This window comes from Diplodia seriata, assembly GCF_021436955.1.
Source record: "Diplodia seriata strain FDS-637 chromosome Unknown scaffold_7, whole genome shotgun sequence".
In the NCBI taxonomy this organism is placed as follows: Eukaryota; Fungi; Ascomycota; class Dothideomycetes; order Botryosphaeriales; family Botryosphaeriaceae; genus Diplodia; species Diplodia seriata.
In genome coordinates this window covers 2,805,243-2,825,398 of record NW_027117314.1, presented here as the reverse complement: position 1 = coordinate 2,825,398, position 20,156 = coordinate 2,805,243, and the positions used below count along the sequence as shown (strand labels likewise).

The 20,156-nt window shown below is 58.7% G+C and overlaps 6 protein-coding genes across 6 annotated transcripts; 1 reads left to right on the top strand and 5 right to left on the bottom strand.

The window, feature by feature from the left end:
• Positions 1–2,092: 2,092 nt before the first annotated feature.
• Positions 2,093–2,848, bottom strand: SLS55_007589 (uncharacterized protein; the record flags this gene model as incomplete). Its single annotated transcript, XM_066779005.1, has 1 exon — positions 2,093–2,848. The coding sequence occupies one exon, from the start codon at positions 2,846–2,848 to the stop codon at positions 2,093–2,095; it is 756 nt and encodes a 251-aa protein (XP_066631442.1).
• A 4,054-nt stretch (positions 2,849–6,902) lies between these two features.
• On the bottom strand, positions 6,903–7,254 carry SLS55_007588 (uncharacterized protein; the record flags this gene model as incomplete). Its single annotated transcript, XM_066779004.1, has 2 exons — positions 6,903–7,191; positions 7,247–7,254. The coding sequence occupies 2 exons, from the start codon at positions 7,252–7,254 to the stop codon at positions 6,903–6,905; spliced, it is 297 nt and encodes a 98-aa protein (XP_066631441.1).
• A 411-nt stretch (positions 7,255–7,665) lies between these two features.
• SLS55_007587 (uncharacterized protein) lies at positions 7,666–8,403 on the bottom strand (the record flags this gene model as incomplete). The annotated part of the gene is made up of 2 exons (XM_066779003.1): positions 7,666–8,357; positions 8,397–8,403. 2 exons carry the CDS (start codon positions 8,401–8,403, stop codon positions 7,666–7,668), a joined length of 699 nt encoding a protein of 232 aa, XP_066631440.1.
• Positions 8,404–9,985: 1,582 nt separating this feature from the next.
• Positions 9,986–10,671, bottom strand: CSH3 (the record flags this gene model as incomplete). The annotated part of the gene is made up of 2 exons (XM_066779002.1): positions 9,986–10,566; positions 10,626–10,671. The coding sequence occupies 2 exons, from the start codon at positions 10,669–10,671 to the stop codon at positions 9,986–9,988; spliced, it is 627 nt and encodes a 208-aa protein (XP_066631439.1).
• A 1,548-nt stretch (positions 10,672–12,219) lies between these two features.
• Positions 12,220–13,274, top strand: SLS55_007585 (uncharacterized protein; the record flags this gene model as incomplete). The annotated part of the gene is made up of 2 exons (XM_066779001.1): positions 12,220–12,228; positions 12,765–13,274. The coding sequence occupies 2 exons, from the start codon at positions 12,220–12,222 to the stop codon at positions 13,272–13,274; spliced, it is 519 nt and encodes a 172-aa protein (XP_066631438.1).
• Positions 13,275–15,038: 1,764 nt separating this feature from the next.
• Positions 15,039–19,526, bottom strand: PAN1 (actin organization and endocytosis protein; the record flags this gene model as incomplete). Its single annotated transcript, XM_066779000.1, has 4 exons — positions 15,039–16,179; positions 16,235–16,801; positions 16,851–18,824; positions 18,883–19,526. The coding sequence occupies 4 exons, from the start codon at positions 19,524–19,526 to the stop codon at positions 15,039–15,041; spliced, it is 4,326 nt and encodes a 1,441-aa protein (XP_066631437.1).
• Between the last annotated feature and the right edge of the window lie 630 nt (positions 19,527–20,156).

Below are 20,156 nucleotides of genomic sequence, written 5' to 3'. Positions count from 1 at the left end.
GTGATGTGCACGCTTCTCGCCTCCTCGCGAGACGATCTTATAAGGGCCTGCCACGCTATTTTCTGAGTTTTTATTCCTGCCCCATGCATGCTCATACAGTCCTGTTTCTATTTTCATTCCCGCCTGTCGCAATGGCCGGCACCGCACGCCCACGCGGGAGCATTGGCGTATCATGGGGCCGTAGATGGCTGCTTCGGTTTCCGAAGCGCAGCATGGCTGGCTGAACACAACGCCTCGATTCTGTTCAAGAGGAAGAAGGAAGAGGCACAGTATGGTTAGCGTGTCCGATGGGCATGGATGCCCTTGTTCCTGGGACAAAGCATGGTCGTTGCTGCTGGCAGCACCCACCCCACTACGGGCGTCGAGCCAACCAGTCGTTGCGAACCAGGATACGCACGCAACGCAACATGAGGCAGCGATGCGCCGGTGCTGTACCAGCGCAGCGAAGCGAAGCAAAGCGAAGGGTGCCCAATTGACCGGGAGGAACAGAAGACGGTCGGCTGCTTTCAGATTTTCTGGAGGCTGTCAACCAGCAGCCGCAGCGGGAGCAGGTCACGGTACGCGGGCCCGCTAGGGTGCGTGGCTCATAAGCGCCCAGCTGCTGCTCTAAGCGCCCACGCGCTGGGCTGTCGGGCGGCCCGTGCGACCATGTATTGGTACCATCCATCCCCCACCCTCCAGGACAGCCGATGCTGATTCGTCCATCCCGGGCGCTTCGAACATGCACCATCTCACACGCAAGCAAACGGCGACGCGCCCGCCTTCCACACGCCCCCATGTTTCGTGTCAATCGTCTTTGAACGGGCTGCTAAAAATGGCCGTGCCGACCTCTTATTGGTCCAGCAAGGCCGCCCAGCTCCCATTCCCTGCTCTCCTTGGCCCCCTCCTCCCCACCCCAGCGTCTCCCCGGCAGGCCCGTCCTGCTCATTCGCTCGCTCCCACGGGAAGGTTACAGCATGCCGGGATCCCGTTTCTCTAGGGTCGGCGGCAAAGAATTCACGCCGCTTTAACGAGAGCTAAACAGCCAACACGACAAATCAATGCACCCATGCAGACGCCCCCTCTGTTCTTCCCCTTCCCACCTCTTGCCTGGGCTTTCCCGTACGCAGGAAAGCGCTGTGGATACAGTGTGTGCGCTGTACATAGTTTCCAGACCTGCTGGCAGTTGCCTCTCCTACCGGGCCTCTCATCGGACACAGTTCCGGCCCAGCGGCGTTTTGGCTCCTCTTTTTCCTCGTTTGCTTTCTTCCACCAGCATTCGACCACTGGACACGAGGCACCAGGCGTTTCTGAACTGAGCATCCATGTCATGTGAATTCCAGTTTTATTCTTGTTTCCAGCTTCGAGTTCTTCCTCTTCTCTCCTCGTCCCCTGCACTGTTTGCACAACCACCCCCGGTACGCCCACTATGTTTGAGCCGTGTACACAAGCAATATGTATCCCAAAATAAAGACAAACAAAACATGACGCCCCCAAGGTTCCCACATCTCACCCACTGCGCCAGGCGCTAGAAGCAAGGAAAAGGCCGAATAGACTGTGATCAGACACCCAACGGTTGTAACAACAAGCCAATGGTACCACCCTATGCAACTCATTCGACAGGAGAATCAAGATGTGTGCCATGTCGTGGTCTCGCGCCCAATAGAGCGGAAGGAAATAGAACCAAGAAGCGGAGTGCTGAAGAGTATGCCGCTTGCGTGAAATATCGAACTCCCGAGCAGGTTTTGTTGTTCAGCAAAAGTTCGTCAAAGCCATTACGTCGTAGAAAAATCTCCCTCTAGAGCAGAGGCGGCGGCCTCGGCAGAGGAACCAAAAAAGGATTATGGAGAAGGCGACAAGCGACAAAGGAAGAGGCAAAGTGAAGGTCAAGGTTCCGGGTAGCGTAGATGGTTCGACCACGGGATGTTTATGCGCATATGCGCAGGAGAGATCCCGAGTGGCAAGCGTGCTCGCTGGCGGAAAGATGGCGGTCAGCCGCTCGCCAATGGCGGCAAAGTGACAGGATAGGCGGTGGAGTAGGTGGAGCTGCGCGGCGTGAGCAGAGCACGCGCAACGCACGCGTGCGGCACGGTACCGTCTGCGCCGCCGACATCTACTTGATTCGTCTCCTCTTGCCCTTGGGCGCAGGATCCAGAGGGGCGACATGTGCGGCGTCGACCGGGGTGCGCGTGTAGGTGACCGTGCGAGTAACGACCTGGCGCACGCTGACGGCGCGTGTGTCCTTGGTCTTGCCGTCCAGGCTCCAGGCGCCGGGGCTTAGGGTTGCACTGTAGGGCGAGTGCAGCGAGCGCGCGCTCAGCGGGGTGCGCAGTGCCGGAGAGAAGGGGCTCTGCGGGATGAGGAGGCGTGGGGTCCGCGCAGACATTGGTCGAACGAAAGGTGATGGTGGAGGAATGGTGACCCGCATCTCGGATGCCGGCGTCTTCGCAGCAGCGCTCGATGCAGCAGCAACGTCCGCTTTGATCTCCTCAGCAGCGGGAGCGGAGTCGGTGACAGCGGGTGGTGGCGAGCCGCTGGAGGAGGCAGGCGAGGCGGGCTTGTCGGCAGCAGATGAGGTCGAGGTAAAAGTGGTTGCGGACGAGGCTGATGATGTCCGTGACGTAGGTGGTCGTTCCTCGAAGGTAAACTTGGTGCTGGTGCCGGTGGGCATGGGGCTCATAAGGGCGGGAGACAGCGCCTTGAGGAAGTCGACATACGCGGCCGGCGGCGTGATGGGCGTCTTCTCGCCCTCCTCGCGCTTGACGAAGGACGGCGTGGCAACCTGCGGGCTGCGCAGCTCGGAGGGGTAGGTGGCCGACACGGGCGTTTTGAGGGCCGGCAAGGTTGGCTTCGCAGAGGTGGCAGCCATGGCGGGCGACGTGGGTGCGGCAGTGGACGGCTTGTCGACGGGCGCGCTCATGCGGCTGGGGAGCGAGGGCAGTGGGCTGGGCGGGTGGTGATATTTGGGGGCAGCTGGAGGTCAGGCGTGCCGCCGGGCGGGTGTTGGGCGCGTAGGAGAGGGTTAAAACAGCGAGGGGTGTGATGCAAGCCGGACAGGCCCTTGTAGGCTAGCAGCGGGGCCGCGGCCAGCTGCGAGGCGAACGGCCGGCCAGTGCGAGCGTGACCGGTGAGGTGCGGCGCTTATGGGCGCCGCGCAGCTGTGACTTGCGGGCGTCCTTGCAGCCAGCGGGCGGGCGTGCCTGACGGGGCGGAGGCGGCGAGCGGCGAGCGAACGAACAAACAAATAAACAGCGGCAGCGACAGCGAACGCGCGGGTGAGTGCCGATTGCAATGGGGGCGCCGCGGCCGATTTTAAGTCCTCCGTTGCTACTGCTGCTGCCGCCAACCTCTGAAGCGCGCGACTCCAGCGACCGCATGTTGGGGGGCGGCGAAGGCTGCAACTGGCTGCGGCGGAGCGGGTCCAGGCGGGCGCCAACCGCCCGGCCTGCACCAGCGAATGAAGCTCACGTGGCTGCGGCGTAGCGACACGCCCAGTCTGCTCGTCCTTCGGCTTGCCGTGCAGCGGCGGCTGGTGCCACAGCTGCCGGCAAGCCGTCGTCCTGCCGTCCAATCGCTATCAATTCGTATCTCACTCCGGCACCACCGCGTCGCCGACGGAGATGGTGGGATGCTGCGCCAACGCCGACCTCCCCATCTCCCACGGCGTATGGCACGCGTGCTGGCCAAAGTACACCTTTCCCTCACTGCGCCGTGTCTTCGCCAGCGTCACGAATGGCTCCTCATTCTTCATCCCCGACTGCTGGTCGATGCATACCATCTGGCACCGCCGGCATGCTCCAAGCAGCTGGAACCGTTGCTGTCCCACCGTCACCCCCCGCCATGAGTCCTCCGCGTAGGGCTGCTCGCCGCCTGGCCGGCTGTGGAGTCTCTCTGCTATCACCACGTTGGCCCGGAACACCTCGGCCTCGGCTGCCTTGCCGCCGCCAGCCTTGATCTGTTCATTGAGCCGGTTGACGCTGGAACGTGAGATCACTAGGATGGGACTCTCGTTCGACAGCAGGATTGGCCGGGCCATATCGCCATTCGTGTCTGGAAACGCGCCCGGCATCTGCGGTTGCGCCGACCCGCGAGCCTGCTGGAGGTGCGCCTTCGCATGCCTCATCGAAGCGCCTGTACCACCGGCGGCTGGGAATCGCGCCAGGGTGCAGTCCACCCCCAACGCCTGGCTAAAGAAGTCAGAGACCCCGTCCGATGAGTATCGCTGCGCGGCTACGATGTCTCCGCACACACGTGTTGAGATCGCCGACTTGTGCCCGTTGGACCCGGCAAAATACGAAGGATCTGCGGAGAGAGGGATGCAGATCTCTGAAGCCGTGTCTGATGACGCACTGCCACTCAGTCGCACACGGAGGCATCCCTGCCCCAGATCGATACTCGGTCGAATCAGCGCCATTCGTGGATACCTCTTTTGGCTCAACGCCGCTCCGCTGCCTCGGTGGACCAGACACCATTCACGATCCCAAGCAAGCCCTTCCTTGCGCACCTCCCAAGCTTTGCCTGCCGGTATTTTCCATCCGGCACAGCTCTTGATCGGATAGACGGTCAGGCTCTCCACGTAGAATTGGCTGTCTTGTACCCCTGCCCCTGGATCGGAGAGAGCCAATGGCGGCCCAACGTTTGATGTTTCCGCAAAGAACTCTCGCACAAATTCCAGAAAGCGATCGACGTCCGACTTTGTGCTTGGCGCTCCTATGCTGACGCGTATCATGCCTGTCGGCTTGCCGCCCATAATGTCGTTTTCGTTGTCGCAGCGCTGTCCGGCCGAGAAGTTCTCTTTCATCTCCCACGGCGACAAGTCCAATGCTGCAGCTATGCCACCTGGGTTACAAAGGCCTCCTGTCCTCAACTGGATGTCCTTAATGGATGCTAGCCGCTCGACTTCAAAGTTACTGGCCCATGCTCCTTGGCTGTTGCGAATGTTAAAGGCAACGATTGGGCCTTGCTTTTTGCAGTCGCTGTATGTAGTTGACGCGTCGGTGTATACTTGACACACTGGTAAACCGTTTCCGTGACGAAGTGAGGACAGCCCATCGAAAAGCCTTTTCGCAAGGAACATAGCATGGCGCGAGACACGCTCCAGGCTTCCAAACAGCTTTTTGTGCACGTCCAGGGCAGAATGAAGCGCCATGATGCTGTGGATGGGCAGAGTACCGTCTTCAAGGTGGGCATGCAATGACTCTTCCTTTTTCGCGTGCCATTGTTCTTTCCCACAAACAACCATATCCACCGTCCCACCGCCGAAATAACGTCTCTTTTCAAATATACCAATGGCGCCCTTCCGGACGATCATCGCCCCAAGATCCGGGAAACCAAATATCTTGTACAGGCTGAGGACCGTGAAGTCCGGAGCCATTCTAGGCTTGCGGAAGTCCAGCGGTGAAGTCGAGACGAATGCCGCCGCGTCCAGGAGGCTGAATGTGGCCTGACCAACCCTATTTTGGGGGACGCGCGCTCGACCACACCAATCCAGCGGCAAGCGTCGTCCGTTCATGTTCGACTGTGCGGGATAAGCGAAGAGCTCCACCGGTGCGCCAGGGGGGTTATGCTGCTGGGCCTTGTGTTCTAGCCATTGGTCCACCTCAGCGTCGGAGGAGAAACACCTGTGTTGGCTGGCCAGCTCCCGCACCCCAACCAGACTGGTATGGCATTCGCGGTGGTAGACGTACGAAAACCCGCCAGGCTGATCACGAAACGCCTCTAGCACCAGTTTGACGCCTGCCGTCGCGTTCGCCACGAATACGACGTCGAAGTCTTCCGGATCGGCGTGGAACATCTGCAGCAAGCGCAGGCGGGCATCCTCGATGCGCCGCGCCGACAGCTGAGACGCGCTGGAGGCCGAGTGCGGATTTCCGTACAAGTGGCCAACCATATCGGCGGAGAAGCGGTCGATTAGGGATTTCGGATAAAGCGTCGTGCCGGCATGGTCAAGGTAGACAGAATCTGTGGCACACAGGCGTAAGCAAGAGACCAACCGCGGGGAAGACGTGGATATATGGTGTGGCGGGTACCTCTGAGCATGGGATACTCCCTTGCACGAATGTCGTCCACTTCATGGTTGTAGGCGTCTGCCATGGCGCTGGGCTGGGGTCTCAAGTGCCAAAAGATGATTACTGCACTCCGCTTCTCAGCCGCAGTCAGTTAGTGGAGGCAGGCGTGGCGAAAATATGTCCATCTGTGGACAGGGCCGACAGTGGGGATGCCGTCGGCAGTGAGATACAGGTCCTGACAGGGAGGCGGCGGGCGCCGAAGGGTCGCCTCCGCAATCAAGCAACAAGGTCCCGACAGTCTTTTGTGCCGATGAAGCAGCGAGCGACTCGGAAGGAGCGGAACGCAACGTCTGTGTCCGTAAGCACGCCAGAGAACAGGCGGTCGGCAGGCAAATGTGCGCAGGGAGACAGAGGGCTGTTGGTGCAGCTCAGGGCCAGGGCGGCAGGAGTGGCGGCCAGCCCCGGCCCCGGCAAAGGTGGGGGGCACTTGGCCCTCGCTAGCCCCCGGATCAGGAAACTATGCACCTCGACCTTTACCACTCAGTCCACATTTGCTCTCCAACGAGAATACAACTGCTCTGCAGTGCTTCAATCAAGCTGACATCGTCATATCGCATACCTCGGTCGCTGAGGGGAGGCATACGGAGTTGCAACACGCTGTGGAGCCTGTATGGCTCCTAGGTACACAAGAATACAACCTTGTCATTTCATTTATTGCCGCTAATTTCTCTTAATCGCTGTGGCGTGATGCACCCGGCGACCGAAGGCCATTGCCCCGCAAATCCATCTCTATCGTTGAAATCATGTGAAGTGCACCCTGTTCCCTGATCACCCATACTTAGATTTCTTGTGCTGCACGCGGAAATCTTCAGCTTGAATGCCTGCCGTGGCGCGAGTGGGGTGCCCTGCGGCCCCTCAGAAGTCATCCGTGATGACCCTCAGCGCGGTGGTGCGGTAGACGCTGGTGCCGAAAATTGACCCGCTGGCCTCTTCTTCCCCACCCTCAGCCGGAAGAGGGATGTTGTCGAAGTTGTAGTTCCGTCTACCGTGCTGGGCACCGTTGCGACGACCATTGGTACGGCCGCGAGGCTGCGTAGTGTCCGGGGAAAGGCCATCGACAGCAATGCCGTGAAGGTACTTGCAGTTGGCGCCGTTGCGGCAGTGGCCCAGATGCCAGTAACGGCAGATAGCCGTCTTGCCAACCCTTCAAGTGTACACGTTAGTTGGCATAAGGCTAGCATATCTCGGGCTTGACTTACTCTTCCATGCTGGGCTTCTCGTGGGCTGGCATCAACGTGGCTGAGCCAGTCTCAAGTAGCTTATCGACAGCGTCTAGAACACAAATTAATGAATAGCGCGCTTTGAGAAAAGAAATCTTCTTATTGATGATGGCCTCATAGAAGAAATGCTACATCCGCGTGCGCGGTGGCTGATACGAGCTAAATGATACGCTGGGAGAGCTTACCCTGGCTCAGATTGTGCGCCATACGCATATCGATTGGCCAACCGGAAAGGCGCTCATCCGTCATCCACTTCACGATGTGCGAGGCATCCTTGGATGTGGATACGTCCACCAGAGCATAGCCGGGCTGACCATTGGGGCGACGGAAGACCGTAATGGTCTCACTGTGGTAATAGACTTGTTAGCTGACGTACTCTCGTAGGCCATGTGGGAAGCTTACATAGACTGTCCGGTGTTGGTCTTCTGTTCGATGAGCTGATGGATATCCTTGTCACTGGCACCAACAGGAAGGTTGCTAATGCAGATGCGGCGGCCCGAATTGACGAGGAAGTCACTACGCTCAGCACTCGAAACGTTGACCTCCAAAGAGAGCCTTTCAGCAGCATGCTTCTTGATAGGCTGACTGTCACCGTTGCCAGGGTGAGCAGTGACCACCACGTCTCTAGAGGCACCATAGGCTTGACCGCTCTGGGCAGCAAGCTTCTGAATACCCTTTTCGCTCTGAAGGGCGTCTTTGTCAGCCATCTTGATTTCGGCATCGCGACAACGGCGAGTCTCTCCTTCAGGCTCCTTAGCATCTTCAACGCTAGAGAAAGCCTCTTGCTTGGCCTCCTTTGCTTCCTTGTGTTTGCGATCGTGGTTCTCAGCCTGTCTGGCAACTTCCTCCCCAAGCTTAGCCTTTTGTGCCTTGTCTTCAGCAGGTACAATCTTGACAGCACCACGTTTGGCAAACTTTTCCTTGGTGGGAGGTTTGTAGTCCTGGCCCAAGAGAGACTTGCTCGCTTGCTGGGTATTGGCGCGAGGCGCGAGTAGGCCGCCATTGGTCCGGGCTCCATTGTTGTTGCTGCCGCCGGAAGGGGCACGATGCGTGGGGCTCGCAGAGGTGGTAGTAGTCGAGAAGAGCTTCCCTGCTGAAGTATCCTTTCCATTGCCAGCAAGGTCATCACCGGTCATTGTGGAATATGGAGCGGACTCGGCCATCATTCCGGAAGCAGCGGATGTAGCGGACGCAGCCGTCATACCAGACGCAGCGTATCTGGATCCGCGAAGGCCACCGGAAGCAGGTTCCAGGGAAGGGGGTACATGCTGCGAAGCGGTGCCACCCTTTGAGACAGAAGGAGTTGAGGTAGTGATGGTCTTCGGAACAACGACGGCTTCTGAAGAGTAATGTATCAGCGCTTTTGAGGAGTGAAGTGCAGGGTGAGATCATTACGGGCGGAGTTTGTGGAGCTCGGGTTTTTCTGTCCAATGCTCAGCTTAAGAGCAGCAAGCTCGGCTCGGAGCCGCAAAAGTTCCGCCGCCTGATCCATGTTGTTCTTTCGTGTCACTGGCGCTGGGTGTTGGCGTTGGGTTTGAGCAGAATCGGAGCCGCCCAGATTGGCGCGGGTCGGAAGAGGGCGTGAATGGTGTGGAGCTGGGTAAAGAGAACAATGTCAGCGCGGATGGGGATTTGACGGAGAAGCGCCTCGCTTTCCGTACCAGATTTGGAAGGCTGCGCAGAGGAAGCCACTTCAGATCCTGCAGGCACCCGCGGACGGTTGCCGTGTGGAATCTGCGAGCGTGGCATATTGCCTCTGCGGAGGCTTGTGCGAACACCCTACGACGGGCAAGAAGAGGGCGTGCTTACCGTTAGGCGTCAGTGTCTGTTGGAAAGCCCTGCGTTGCGTCGCGTCGCGTCGCGTCGCGGGTGGATTGTGGAAAGAGAAATGGAGAGAAGACGCAGGACGCGGAGCATACAGACAGGGCCAGAGCTGCCCGACTACCACATCAGGAAGGCGCCCCCCCCCCCCCCCCCCCCCCCCCCCCCCCGGGACCTTCCATATATCTCGCAGCAGTTTCCGCCCATCCGTCGCCGACAGCAGCGGAAGCTGCGCGCTATGAGATGCGATAACCCATCACACAAATCGAAAACGCTGTGATGTTGCCAAAAGACGCTTTGCCTCGCGCGTACTTGGTAAATGTAGATGTATTCTCGTCAGGTCGGAAAGATGCAATCGCTTTCGGCAATCCGACTGTTCAATGCTGTGACCGAAAGCTGGGAAATCTAGCGCCTGGAATGGCGTAGTAATCGGTCATGGGCCACACGCCTCACGCGCCCAAAGAGTCTTTCTTATTCCTCAAGACTAGACGGCTCAGGTATCTAGAGGTAAGAGAAGCAAGAGATTAAGCGTACCCTCGGTTTATCAAGAGAACGCTATGTGACGATGGACTAGTCGCATCGGGAACTTCGCCGGCCTCACAATGTCTTGCACAGACACTTCGTGCGGACATCACAACCCAGGTTGATACGGTAGGTAGGAATGAGGGATGGGGACTGTTGAAGAAGTTGGAAACCGGCAGGGAGAACCATATAGATCTACTCCCAGAGCCAAGGAGCGCGCGACGTTGAAAGTTTTCGTCCTAGTGAGCCAACAAGTACACAATCAGTCAAGGAAAAATGGCATCACATCAGAAGACATGGAGGTACGTTGCGATGAAAGAGGAAGCCCGGAAATATTCTTGGCAACGCGCACGATTGCGGGCCACCTTAGCTTGTCTACTGCTTCTTCTTCCACTCCTTGCCCTTGCGTTTCTCCCCAGCAACCCTATCCATCTCGGCAATCTCAGCATCCTCCTTCCTCTGGGCGTACCACTGGCCGGCCTGGAGAACCAGAACACCAACGAGGACGAGGGCGAGTATGGTATTGCTTGCCGCAAGCACGCGAAGACTGTCCTCACGGCCAATGTACTCGACATCGTGGGCAGCATCGGAATTGGGAGCAGAGTCAACTATCTCGCCCTGGCCATAGTTGCCCGAGGTGACGATGCGCAGGCCCTTCACGATGTTTGTAAGATAGACGATGACGCCGCACATGTAAAGAACCAGACTGGCGCCATCGAAGAGCATGTTTGCTTCGGAAGGCTTGTACAATTTCATGACGAAGCCAAGCAGGCCAGTGCCAATGACGATGTGGAGGATGCGGCTGATGAGCGGCGGCGAGGCGTGCAGAAATTTCAGGTGGCTCTCAAGCAGGTCGAAATAGAGGTCGCGGGTGTCTGGTGGCTGGGGGGCGTGCCAGAGGACATTGTAGTCGTAGGGAAAGGATGAGAAGATGATGCCGAGGAAGAAGCAGGTGGCTGGCCAAGAGGCAGGTTAGCAAGACGGGGCGAAGGCCGCGGCGTGCGGGAGAACTCACGGCCGACGATGAGGAAGGTCGCGAAGGAGTTAGCTCGAGCGACCATGATTGCTGTCGACGCGCACGCGATAGGGGCGGGTTCGGAGTTGATGATGGAGGAGCAAGTCGGCAGTCGGTTGGCGAGGGCAAGGTGACGGAGGCGGACGACTAGTGTGCGCCTGCGAGCCTTGGGCGGCGCGGCAGCGTGCAGACGACGTTCGGATAAGCAACGAAAGCAGCGAGCGCAGGGCCGGGCTGCCAAGGCGGGGGGCGGTGAATGCCGGGCTGGCGCTCCTGTGGCTCGCTCCTCGCGCAGCCCCCGACTCATCCCCCAGCAGCCGCCCTGGCGCGGCTCCTGCAGCGCGATCGGCATCGCTCTCTGCTCGTCCAGCCGGCTCCCTGCGCCCATCTCCCGTGCGCTGTCGCGGATCTTGTTGACGTGCCCTTGTCCCGGACCTGCGGTCGAGAACCGCGCTGTCGGCGGGTCGTGCATGCGCCGCCGCCAGCACCTCCCCAGCCTTGCCGCTGCGGCAACAACGCCCGGGGGGTGGGTGGTGTAATGTCCGGCAGGCGCTCGCGGCGCTGGAAGGTGCCGGGCGAAGCGACCTGCGCAGCCCACACGTGGCCCACATGGTGCGCCGGGGGAAGGCTGAGAGGGGCGCTTCCCCAGTGCCTCTGCCTCTCCCCGTCTGTGCCCCCAGCGACCCACCGCACGATGCTGCAGCGCCTGCCATGCGCCCTCGCGCCGCAATGCTGCGATGCCGCAATGCCCTGCTGCGACTGCGACTGCCGCGGCGCATCCGCACCGCAACTGCCGCGCACCACGAGCCGCGGCTATCCGGCTCCGTTCCTGGCGGGAGGATCTCGAACGGCGCGCACGCGCGCTAAGTATCACATAGCGGGCTCCGGCGTTCCTACGGGCCTATGCTACGACTGCGCAGCCTATCGGCCCCATTCCTCTGTCGTCGTCCCTGCTGACGGGGAAACTCCAGACTCTCCCGCCGCCCTGGCCATCCAAAAGTCCATGCTGCGCTAGCTGCTCCCGCTCGCGGGAATTGCACGCGTGGGTCGAGCCTCTCATTATAGCCTCGCATTCGACGGGGTGGCGTGTCCCTTGCTGGCTTCCTCCATATCATCCCCGGCCGCCTGAACCCTGCCTGCTCCTCATGCTCGCCTTCGCCCAACTCACTCCTCTCTTTTGCTCTTTCACCGGGTTTTTGGACCGCCATCATGTCCGCCCTTACGGCTGAATCGTGGACCTGGTTCGCGCTGTGCCTCTTTATCGTGGGCTGCCGACTGTATGTACATCACTCCCCGCCCCGCCCCTGGCGAAAGGAGCTAAACAGAGCGCAGTGTGTCGCGCATCCTCCTCCTGGGCTCTCCCCGACAGCTTCAAGCAGACGATGGCTTGATATTGATTGCCATGGTCCGCCCGCTCCCATCTCTCCCGCGCCCATCTTTGGCAGCCACTGACCCTTCCGCCTAGGGCACCTACACGGCCCTGATTGTCTGCGTTAACACAGCCGCAAGAAGCAGCAGCAACCTCATCAACCCCGCCGACGGACCGATACAGTTCACTCCGGATGTTGTGAAGCAGCGATCGTTTGGCAGCAAGATGGTCCTCGTGTCCGAGCAGATGCAGCTCATTACCATCTGGCTGATCAAAGGCTGCTTGCTGATCATGTACGGTCGTTTGACGTAAGTCTCGCCTAGCCACGCCCCATGAGTTGCAGCTCGCTGAGCTAGAGATGCAGGACGAGTACCAAGCAAAGTCTGGCCGTCAAGCTCGTTGCTGCCTATGTGGTCATCGGCTTCATAGTCATGGAAATCCTTTATCTTGGAGTTTGGTGCCGCCCGTTCAACCAGTACTGGGCTGTTCCGACATCCAACAGTGAGTCCGCCGTCCCCCATCTTGCCGCCGTCGTGCTGAGTGGCTGTAGCCCAGTGTTCCGCAGCGACCAACCATTTGATAACCAACGCCATCCTCAACATCTCGTCGGACATCTTCATCATGGCGATTCCAATGCCTATCTTCCTGGCAGCCCGGCTCCCGCTCAAGAGGAAAATCATCCTTTGCGGCGTCTTTGGCCTGGGAACCTTCAGCGTAAGCGCCGCAAACCTCTCTTCAGCATTGCCGAGCACGTGGCTGACCGTCGATAGATCCTGTCGGCTATCTTGAACAAGTTTTACAGCTTCACTGAGCCGTTCGGCTCTGCGTGGGTGTTTTGGTATGTCCGTGAATCCTCGACTGCAATTTTGACGGCGAACATCCCCTTCACCTGGACACTCCTCCAACGCACCTTCAACATCGGCTCCTTCGCCGGCTCATCCCGCGGACGGTCCCGCACCACCTACCACCAGTTCAACCATTCCCACAGCACCAAGAACGCCACCATATCCCGCAAAGCACATCGCCCGGATGACCTGGAGGGGAACGACAGCCAGGAGCAGATTGTACCGCTGGAAATCTGGCAGAACGTTCAGCTCAGCGTGCAAACCAGCGCCGCCGTGGACGACAAGAAACCCAACGCAACAGTCACCGAAACCGGAGCCGAGTCCATCAACGATGCCAAAAGCGACACGAGCAACGGGAGCAAGAGTGACGATATTGGTCTTCCCAACGCAGGTGCAGCCCGGGTAACGACTACATGTGTTCGTGGGCCCGATTGATCGATTGACCGTTTGATTTCTTACTACTCATCATGGCGATGCATTTTCTTTGTTGGCGCGAAAAGCAGTGTAACCCCGGACGCGACTTAATTGATGACCAATTGTTTGCAAAATCTTGACAGCATACTGGTACCGGATCTTGGCGTGGGGGACGAAAACGCTAACGACTGCCGACTCACAGCACAGCCCGTGTTGCCGACAGCAGCACTGGTCGCCGTGCAGACTTGCCCAGCAAACAGCACATGAGCCTGCTCACTGCCATTCTGCTTGCTCTCCGTCTCTTCGATTGTGGACATGTAAAGACGTCCGCAGCTTACGCTGGGCGTAGGTATTACCAGCGTCGGCCCAGTCAGGGTGTGAAGTTGAGCAAACGTCATAGCTGAATAGCTGAACACTAGTGCTTTGATCAGCATACAATACGAGTTGAAACCACCTTCCAAAAAGACCACTTCTTCCACTTAACCCGTAAGGATGAGGCTAAAAGGGAAGAAGGGAAGCACGCCAATGCTTTGACAAAGTGAAGAAGGTAATAATCACCTTCAGCGAAAACCCGCGCAGGTGCCGATAACGGGTAGCTCCACCTTCCCGCTTCCACCCGTCTGTACTAAGAAGACCTAAGAAACAAGGGGAAAGAAAAAGAAAGGGGACTAAAAAAAAGGGGGGGAGGAGGGTGTGGGGGGCAATGATATTTCTGACATACTGACGTAACCATAAATGCGCCAATCGATCACCTGACTCCTAGTCTCCTACGTTATAACGAACACGAGATTTAAGAGAAGATCCAGACAAACGAGAAAGGCAACTGCGACCTCGACTAACTAACCCATTTCCAGCCGTACACTTACTTACTTACCGCCCGCACGCTTCTCATTCTACCTTCAGCCCCCAACCTTTAGTCCTTTCTAGAATCGGGAATTTCTGTATCCGTCGTTTAAGTAGATCTAGCATATATTATTATCTAGGTAGACGCTCCAAGTACGGGCGTTCTGGTTACGCGACACGCCATAGCACGTGCCTAGAGCGATGTCATATTATGTCTGTGTACCAACTAACCTAGATCGCAGGATGCGAACCGCTATTTATTTATTTAGGTTTAACTTCTTTTCTGAGTCTTAGACTATGAAAGACGAGCTATCTAAACTAGATCTAGAGAGAGTAATAGTGAGAACCGCTAGAATGGATTGTATTTCTCCTTCACTACTTTCACCCTCCTCTTGCTGTGAGGTAAATAGACCGAGATGTGTACTACAACCGATCGACGATTTGGGTTTCCTATTCACTAAATGTGTCGTCAGATGATCGCTTAGTACGAATAGGACCTCCTCGTCTCTCTCTCTCGAGTGTTTCGCAAGTCCAGTCAAAGCAAAGGTGGCTTAGACGTCACTGTGTTAAAGGTCGCCACGGCGCGTTCTTCAGGTGACTTTCGGCTCGACTTCCAACATGAAGTGTTGGAACTTGGAGGCAAAGGAACGTTACCTGAAGCTTCATTAATATGATATAGGTGCCACCCAAACGGAGTTGCAGAAGCGATGGAAGCACATTCACTTGGCTTCCCCCCTTCCTTTTTTTTTTTGGTGCTATTATCAATCAAGTTGCGAGCGCGACACAGCGCTCGCTCATGGCAAGTTTGAAATCGAAAGTACAATGCATATATGCACGCTACAGCATCCATCCTACAAACCGAATCCCTCCTCCTGTGCTCATGCAAACCAAGTCCCCCAGTCGACGAATAGCACCTACACGAACAGAACAACGCTAATCTCCCTAGTCCAAAACCCTACCCGCAACGGAAGACGTGCTTTTGTCCTTTGTCTCGACCTTCCTCAGACCTCTACCCATCTGGATCTGGCTCAGCAATGCGCCTCTATCACCCGCGCCTGCGGGTGGTGCAGCTGGTGCGGCGGCGGGACCTGGAGGCGGCGGCGGTGGTGGCGGCGGCGGGGCACCGGGAGCGCCAGATCCAGGCATGGGAGGCGGCGGTGGTGGCGGCGCGCCAGGGGCACTTACGGCGGGCATAGGCGGCGGTGGCGGAGGAGCCGAGGGGCCTGGAGAGGCAACAGCAGGGCTTTCATTGCGCGAGCCACCGAGTGGTGAATCTTTGTTGTCCATCGCCGAGAGCGGGCGAGGCGGACCCATGGTGCCAAAGAGGATGGAGGCAAGCTGCTTGGCAGAGCCACCACCTGGGCGGTCGTCATCAGAATCGGAAGAGCTGTCATCATCGGAGTCAACCACGCTCCAATCGTCCTCCTCCGGACGCGCACGCGTGCGGGCAGGCGCGGCAGCTGGTTCAGGCAATGCCGTCTTGTTGCTGTCCTGCTGTGTGAGGCGATGGAAGGGGTTGGTCGAGACCTCGGTAGAGCTTGCAGGAGTAGAAATTGAGGGAACGCTGGGCGCAGCGTGGGATTCATTGGCTTGGGCCATCTTCTTCAAGAAGGGATTCTTTGTCTCTGAGGCGGCGCCAGGGCTGGTTACGGCGGAGGCCTGGGGGCTTGTGACAGACGATGGCGGCGTGTTTGCGGACGGTTCCGCAGGGGCAGACGCCGGCGGAGCTGGTGGTGCAGCTGGAGGCTCGGCCTTGGGAAGTTCCTGGCTGGCGGTAGGTGTGGTCTCCTGGGGAGTTATCTCTTGAGGGCCCTCGTCGTCCGACGAAGAGGAATCGTCATCCATTCCCTCAAGTTGGAGCTGGAGCTGACGTTCGCGTTCCTTAGCAGCCTCGATCTCGGCACGCTGAGCAGCCAAACGGGCCTCCTTCTCCTTGGACTCCCGCTGAGCCTCCTTCTTCTTGCGCTTCTCTTCCTCCTTCTTCAGCTTGCCAGCCTTGACTTGGTCCTCCAGAGCACGCAAGCGAGCAGCAGCGGCGTCCTGCTCTTTGGCAAGCTCTTCTTCCTGTCGCTTCTCCTCGTCTCTGCATGGACTATTAGCTTCAACATACCACTCCGCCAAATTTCAATGGTACTCACTCTAAAGCCTTTGTCTCCGCTTCTTGGGCCTCCTGCTCCTCACGAAGAGCACGCTCCGCAGCTTCCTGCTCAGCTTTCCTTGCCTCAGCTTCAGCGTCTTGGGTTTCGGCCTTCTTGTTCCGTGACGGGGGAGCCGGGGGAGGCTTCTTGCCCGCCGCCTTGGGAGCTGGCGGCGGGATACCTTGCTCCTCGTTGAGCCTACGCTGCCTCTCCTGTTCGCGGCGGGCGTCATCCTCCTCGGCTTTGCGAATACGCTCCTCCTTTTCACGCTGCTCACGCTCTGCTTTCTGCTGAGGCGTCTCTCCGGAAGGCTTCGAGGGAGCGCGGAGACCAAGGGCAGCTAGGCGCTCAGCCATGCGTTGTTCGGCTTGCTGCTTGATGAATGCAGCACGCTCTTCAGCGGTCTTGTACGAAGAGTACGAAGCGCCGCTAGACGAGGCGGGGCGCGCCATGGGAGACTCGGGGCGCGCCGGAGACTCGAGACCCCTGGCACTGCTGGGCCTTGCGGGCTCCTCGATTCGGGGGACTGGCGACTGGTACCTGTTCCGTGCACTGTCCCTAACATCACTGCTTTCATGTGAGCTCGTAATCCTGTGAAACGCATAATTCGACTCACTCTTCCTTGCGAACCCTGGCGGCACGGCTCTGTCTTTGCAATTCGTAGATAAAGTCCTTGACTTCGTCCTCAACGCCAAGACCATCTTCCCATCTACGGCGCTCGTGTTCACTGGACTCAGGCTGGGAACCCTCCTTGAGGCTGAGCTCGAGAGCCTTGCTGAATTCAGTCACACTCTCTTCGACATCGCGCACCATGCGCTCATTGCCCTCCCTCTCGTTGCGGATACGCGTCTGCTCCTCTTCAAGGCGCTTGGCTGCGTCGCCCGAGTCATCGACAGACGCGGGCGCAGGCTTGCCGGTAAGAGCTGCGGAGCGTGCCTGCATCATTGCCTTGGCGCGGGCCTTCAGCCTATCAGATTCAGTAACGGCACCACCGGGACCAGTGCCAACAATAGCAGCAGACGAGCCAGGATGTGCTTTGGAGTCTTTCAGTCTGAATAGCTCGAGTTGAGCTTCCGCAATGGCACGCTCGGTCCGGCGCACCTGTGATGCCAATTCCGGAAGTCTATCAGTCAGACGGCGCAGCTCACGCTGAAGAGCGCGGCGTTCCGCATCTGAGCCTCCAGACAACATGGAGTGGGCATTGGGGTGAGTGTCGATATCTTCCTGAAGGCGTCTGATCCGGCGGTATAAATCCTCGGCATCCTTCCGGTCCTTACGGTCAAGGAGGTCCTCCTGCTCGGCACGATTTTCGTCGCGAAAGTCCATGGCATCCAACAATACCTGCTTCTCCTTGATCTCCTTCTTTAGCTGCTCGATCGACTTTTCGTCGTTAGACCTCTCGGACCCAGGGGAAGGGGGCGCGGCTGGGGAGGGGGAGCGCCCGCCATTTCCAATTCTGCGCCGAGCACTCGATCTGTAGCCGACATCATCATCATTGTTCTTGAAGACAGTGGCATCCTTGCGGCCTGCAGAAACGGGGCTTCCACCACGGAAGGAGTGGTTCTTGAGGTAGCTCACACCGGTCTTCTGAGGTTGAAGGAAAGCGCCAGAGTGTTTCCTTTCCTCAGCGTCACGGGCGATTAAGCTCTTCATGGTGCCAATAGAGTCATTCAGGTTCCTAGTGGAGGGCGGAACAAGTTCAGGAGGGAGAGTGTTCGGCACTGGGTAGCCATTCAGCTTACGATAGATCAGATGCATAGCAACGGCAAATTCATCCAAGTTGAGACGGCCGCGGTTGTGGGGATCTGAAAGAGTCCAAATCTTTTCCAGGTCAGATTTGTCAAGGCCAGACTGCCCCATGATCTCAATGGCTTGGTTTCCTGTAATGTAGCCCTTGCTGAGGCCGTCCCAGGCCTTGAACAGTTGGTCGTAGATCTTCTTCTCGTCCTTAGTGATGGCCCAGGGAACTGTTGCATTGCCACGAAGCCCCTGTGCACTGAAGGAACCGCCTTCTCTTCCGGGCTGTGGCATCAGCTGCTGCATCATGTTTTGAATGTTAGGCAATCCCCCAGCGGGTGTATTTACAAGACCCCATTGCCCGGGCATTCCTGTCGGCTGGGCGTTGAGCGGAGCAACCATGCCGGCACCGAACCCAGTGGGTTGAGGCTGCAAGCCGGTCATCTGGGGCTGCAAGCCGCCGAGCATTCCCTGATTCATGCCAAACCCGGTGGGTTGTGGCTGCAGACCAGTAGATTGTGGCTGGAACCCTCCCTGCTGACCGGGGAATCCAGTCATCTGCGGAGACAGACCGGTGGGCTGCGGTTGCAGGCTAGATAGCAACTGAGAATTGGAAGGCTGCTGAGGCTGGGGCTGCTGTATCGTTGGAGCAGACTGCGAGCTGGATGTTGCTGGCTTCATGTCAGGAACACCAAAGGAAATGATGTCGACCATGCTTGAGACCTCGTTCCTGACACGTTCGGGTAGCTCATTCGGGAGGTCCTTGCCGACGAGTTTGAGGTTGCAGAGGTACATTGCGAGGGCAAACTCGGGAAACAGTAGTTGGCCTGATTTGGTCGTGTCAGAGAGCGTCCTGAAGCGTGGTGTTAGCGCGTCGCATCGTTACCACCATATCGTCCGGGGCGTCCTACCAAATGTGTGCGAGGGCATCGCCAGTCAGCTTTGATCGCATGAGCAGGTCCCTCGCCTGGTCGCCGGACATGGCCTGGCCGCCTCCCACTGCCGACTTGAACAACTGTTCGAACTTGGCCTGGTCCTGCACCGTTATGAAGCTAAGCCTGATGCTCGGGATCTTCGAGCCGGTAGGCTGAGGGGCCTGGGGCTGCGGCGGCTGGGACGAGGGTCCACGAAAGGAGTCGGCCATCTGCGAGGAGGTCAAGCCGGTGAGCTGGGGTTGCTGGGGCTGGGCTGGCGGCGGCATGGTCTGCTGGCCAGTCTGGAATGGCTGTTGCTGAGGTGGTTGCTGGAACGGCTGCTGCTGCTGTTGCTGCTGACCGGAAAAGCCGGTAAACTGGGGCTGGAGCTGCGGCGGCTGCTGTTGCTGGAAGCCCTGTTGCTGTTGGAAGCCCTGCTGCTGGCCTGGATTGAAGCCGGTGAATTGCGGCTGCAGCGGACCGCCGCCAAAGCCAGTGGGCTGAGGCTGCAGCCCGCCGAAGCCCTGAGGGCCGTACTGCTGGCCATACTGCTGCTGCTGCTGCTGGGGCTGCTGGGGCTGGCCCGGGGGGCCGCGAGCAGAGTTAGCGCCTCCGAGGAAGCTCTGGCTCCCCGAGAACATGGTGGCAAGCGCGGAGCGGGCGCGCGCAGAATGGGGGGTTGGGTAGAGAGTGAAAAGGGTGGGTATGGATATGGGGAACGGAGAGCGAGGTGACAGCCCCGTGCTGGCTCGAGAGAGATGACGCCGGCGCCCAATGCGAGGTCCGTGCCACACGCCCCCCGGCTGCTGCAGCTCCAGCTGCAGCTCCACGCGCCCGCCCTCACTATCACCACCCACTTGCATTCTGTCCGTCATCATGGCTGCGCCGCAGAATGAAGACGCCTCGCAGGGCCGCGTCGGCGATGCCGACCTGGCTCAGGTATGCCTCGCCGCTCCTGCGCTGCTCCCCGTCGCGAAGCTCATCTTGCACAGGCCTTTAAAGATCTCGCCCGTGGCGAGCAAACCGCCTCCGCCCTCGAGAGCCACCTAGATGCTCTAGAGGCTAGGCTCGAGGAGCTTCTAGCAGCCGCAGACGCCCAGCAGGATGGGGCTTCTCCCAGTGCAGCAAGTCAACAGCCGCAGCCGAGCAACAAGGATACTGCCGCCAGTGATGCGCATGGGGAGCCCTAACTTGAGTCCTTGTCTACTGCGACTCCGCGATGCGTCGAAGAACGCCTTTCACGAGGACAGCGATCAACATCACCGGAGGGG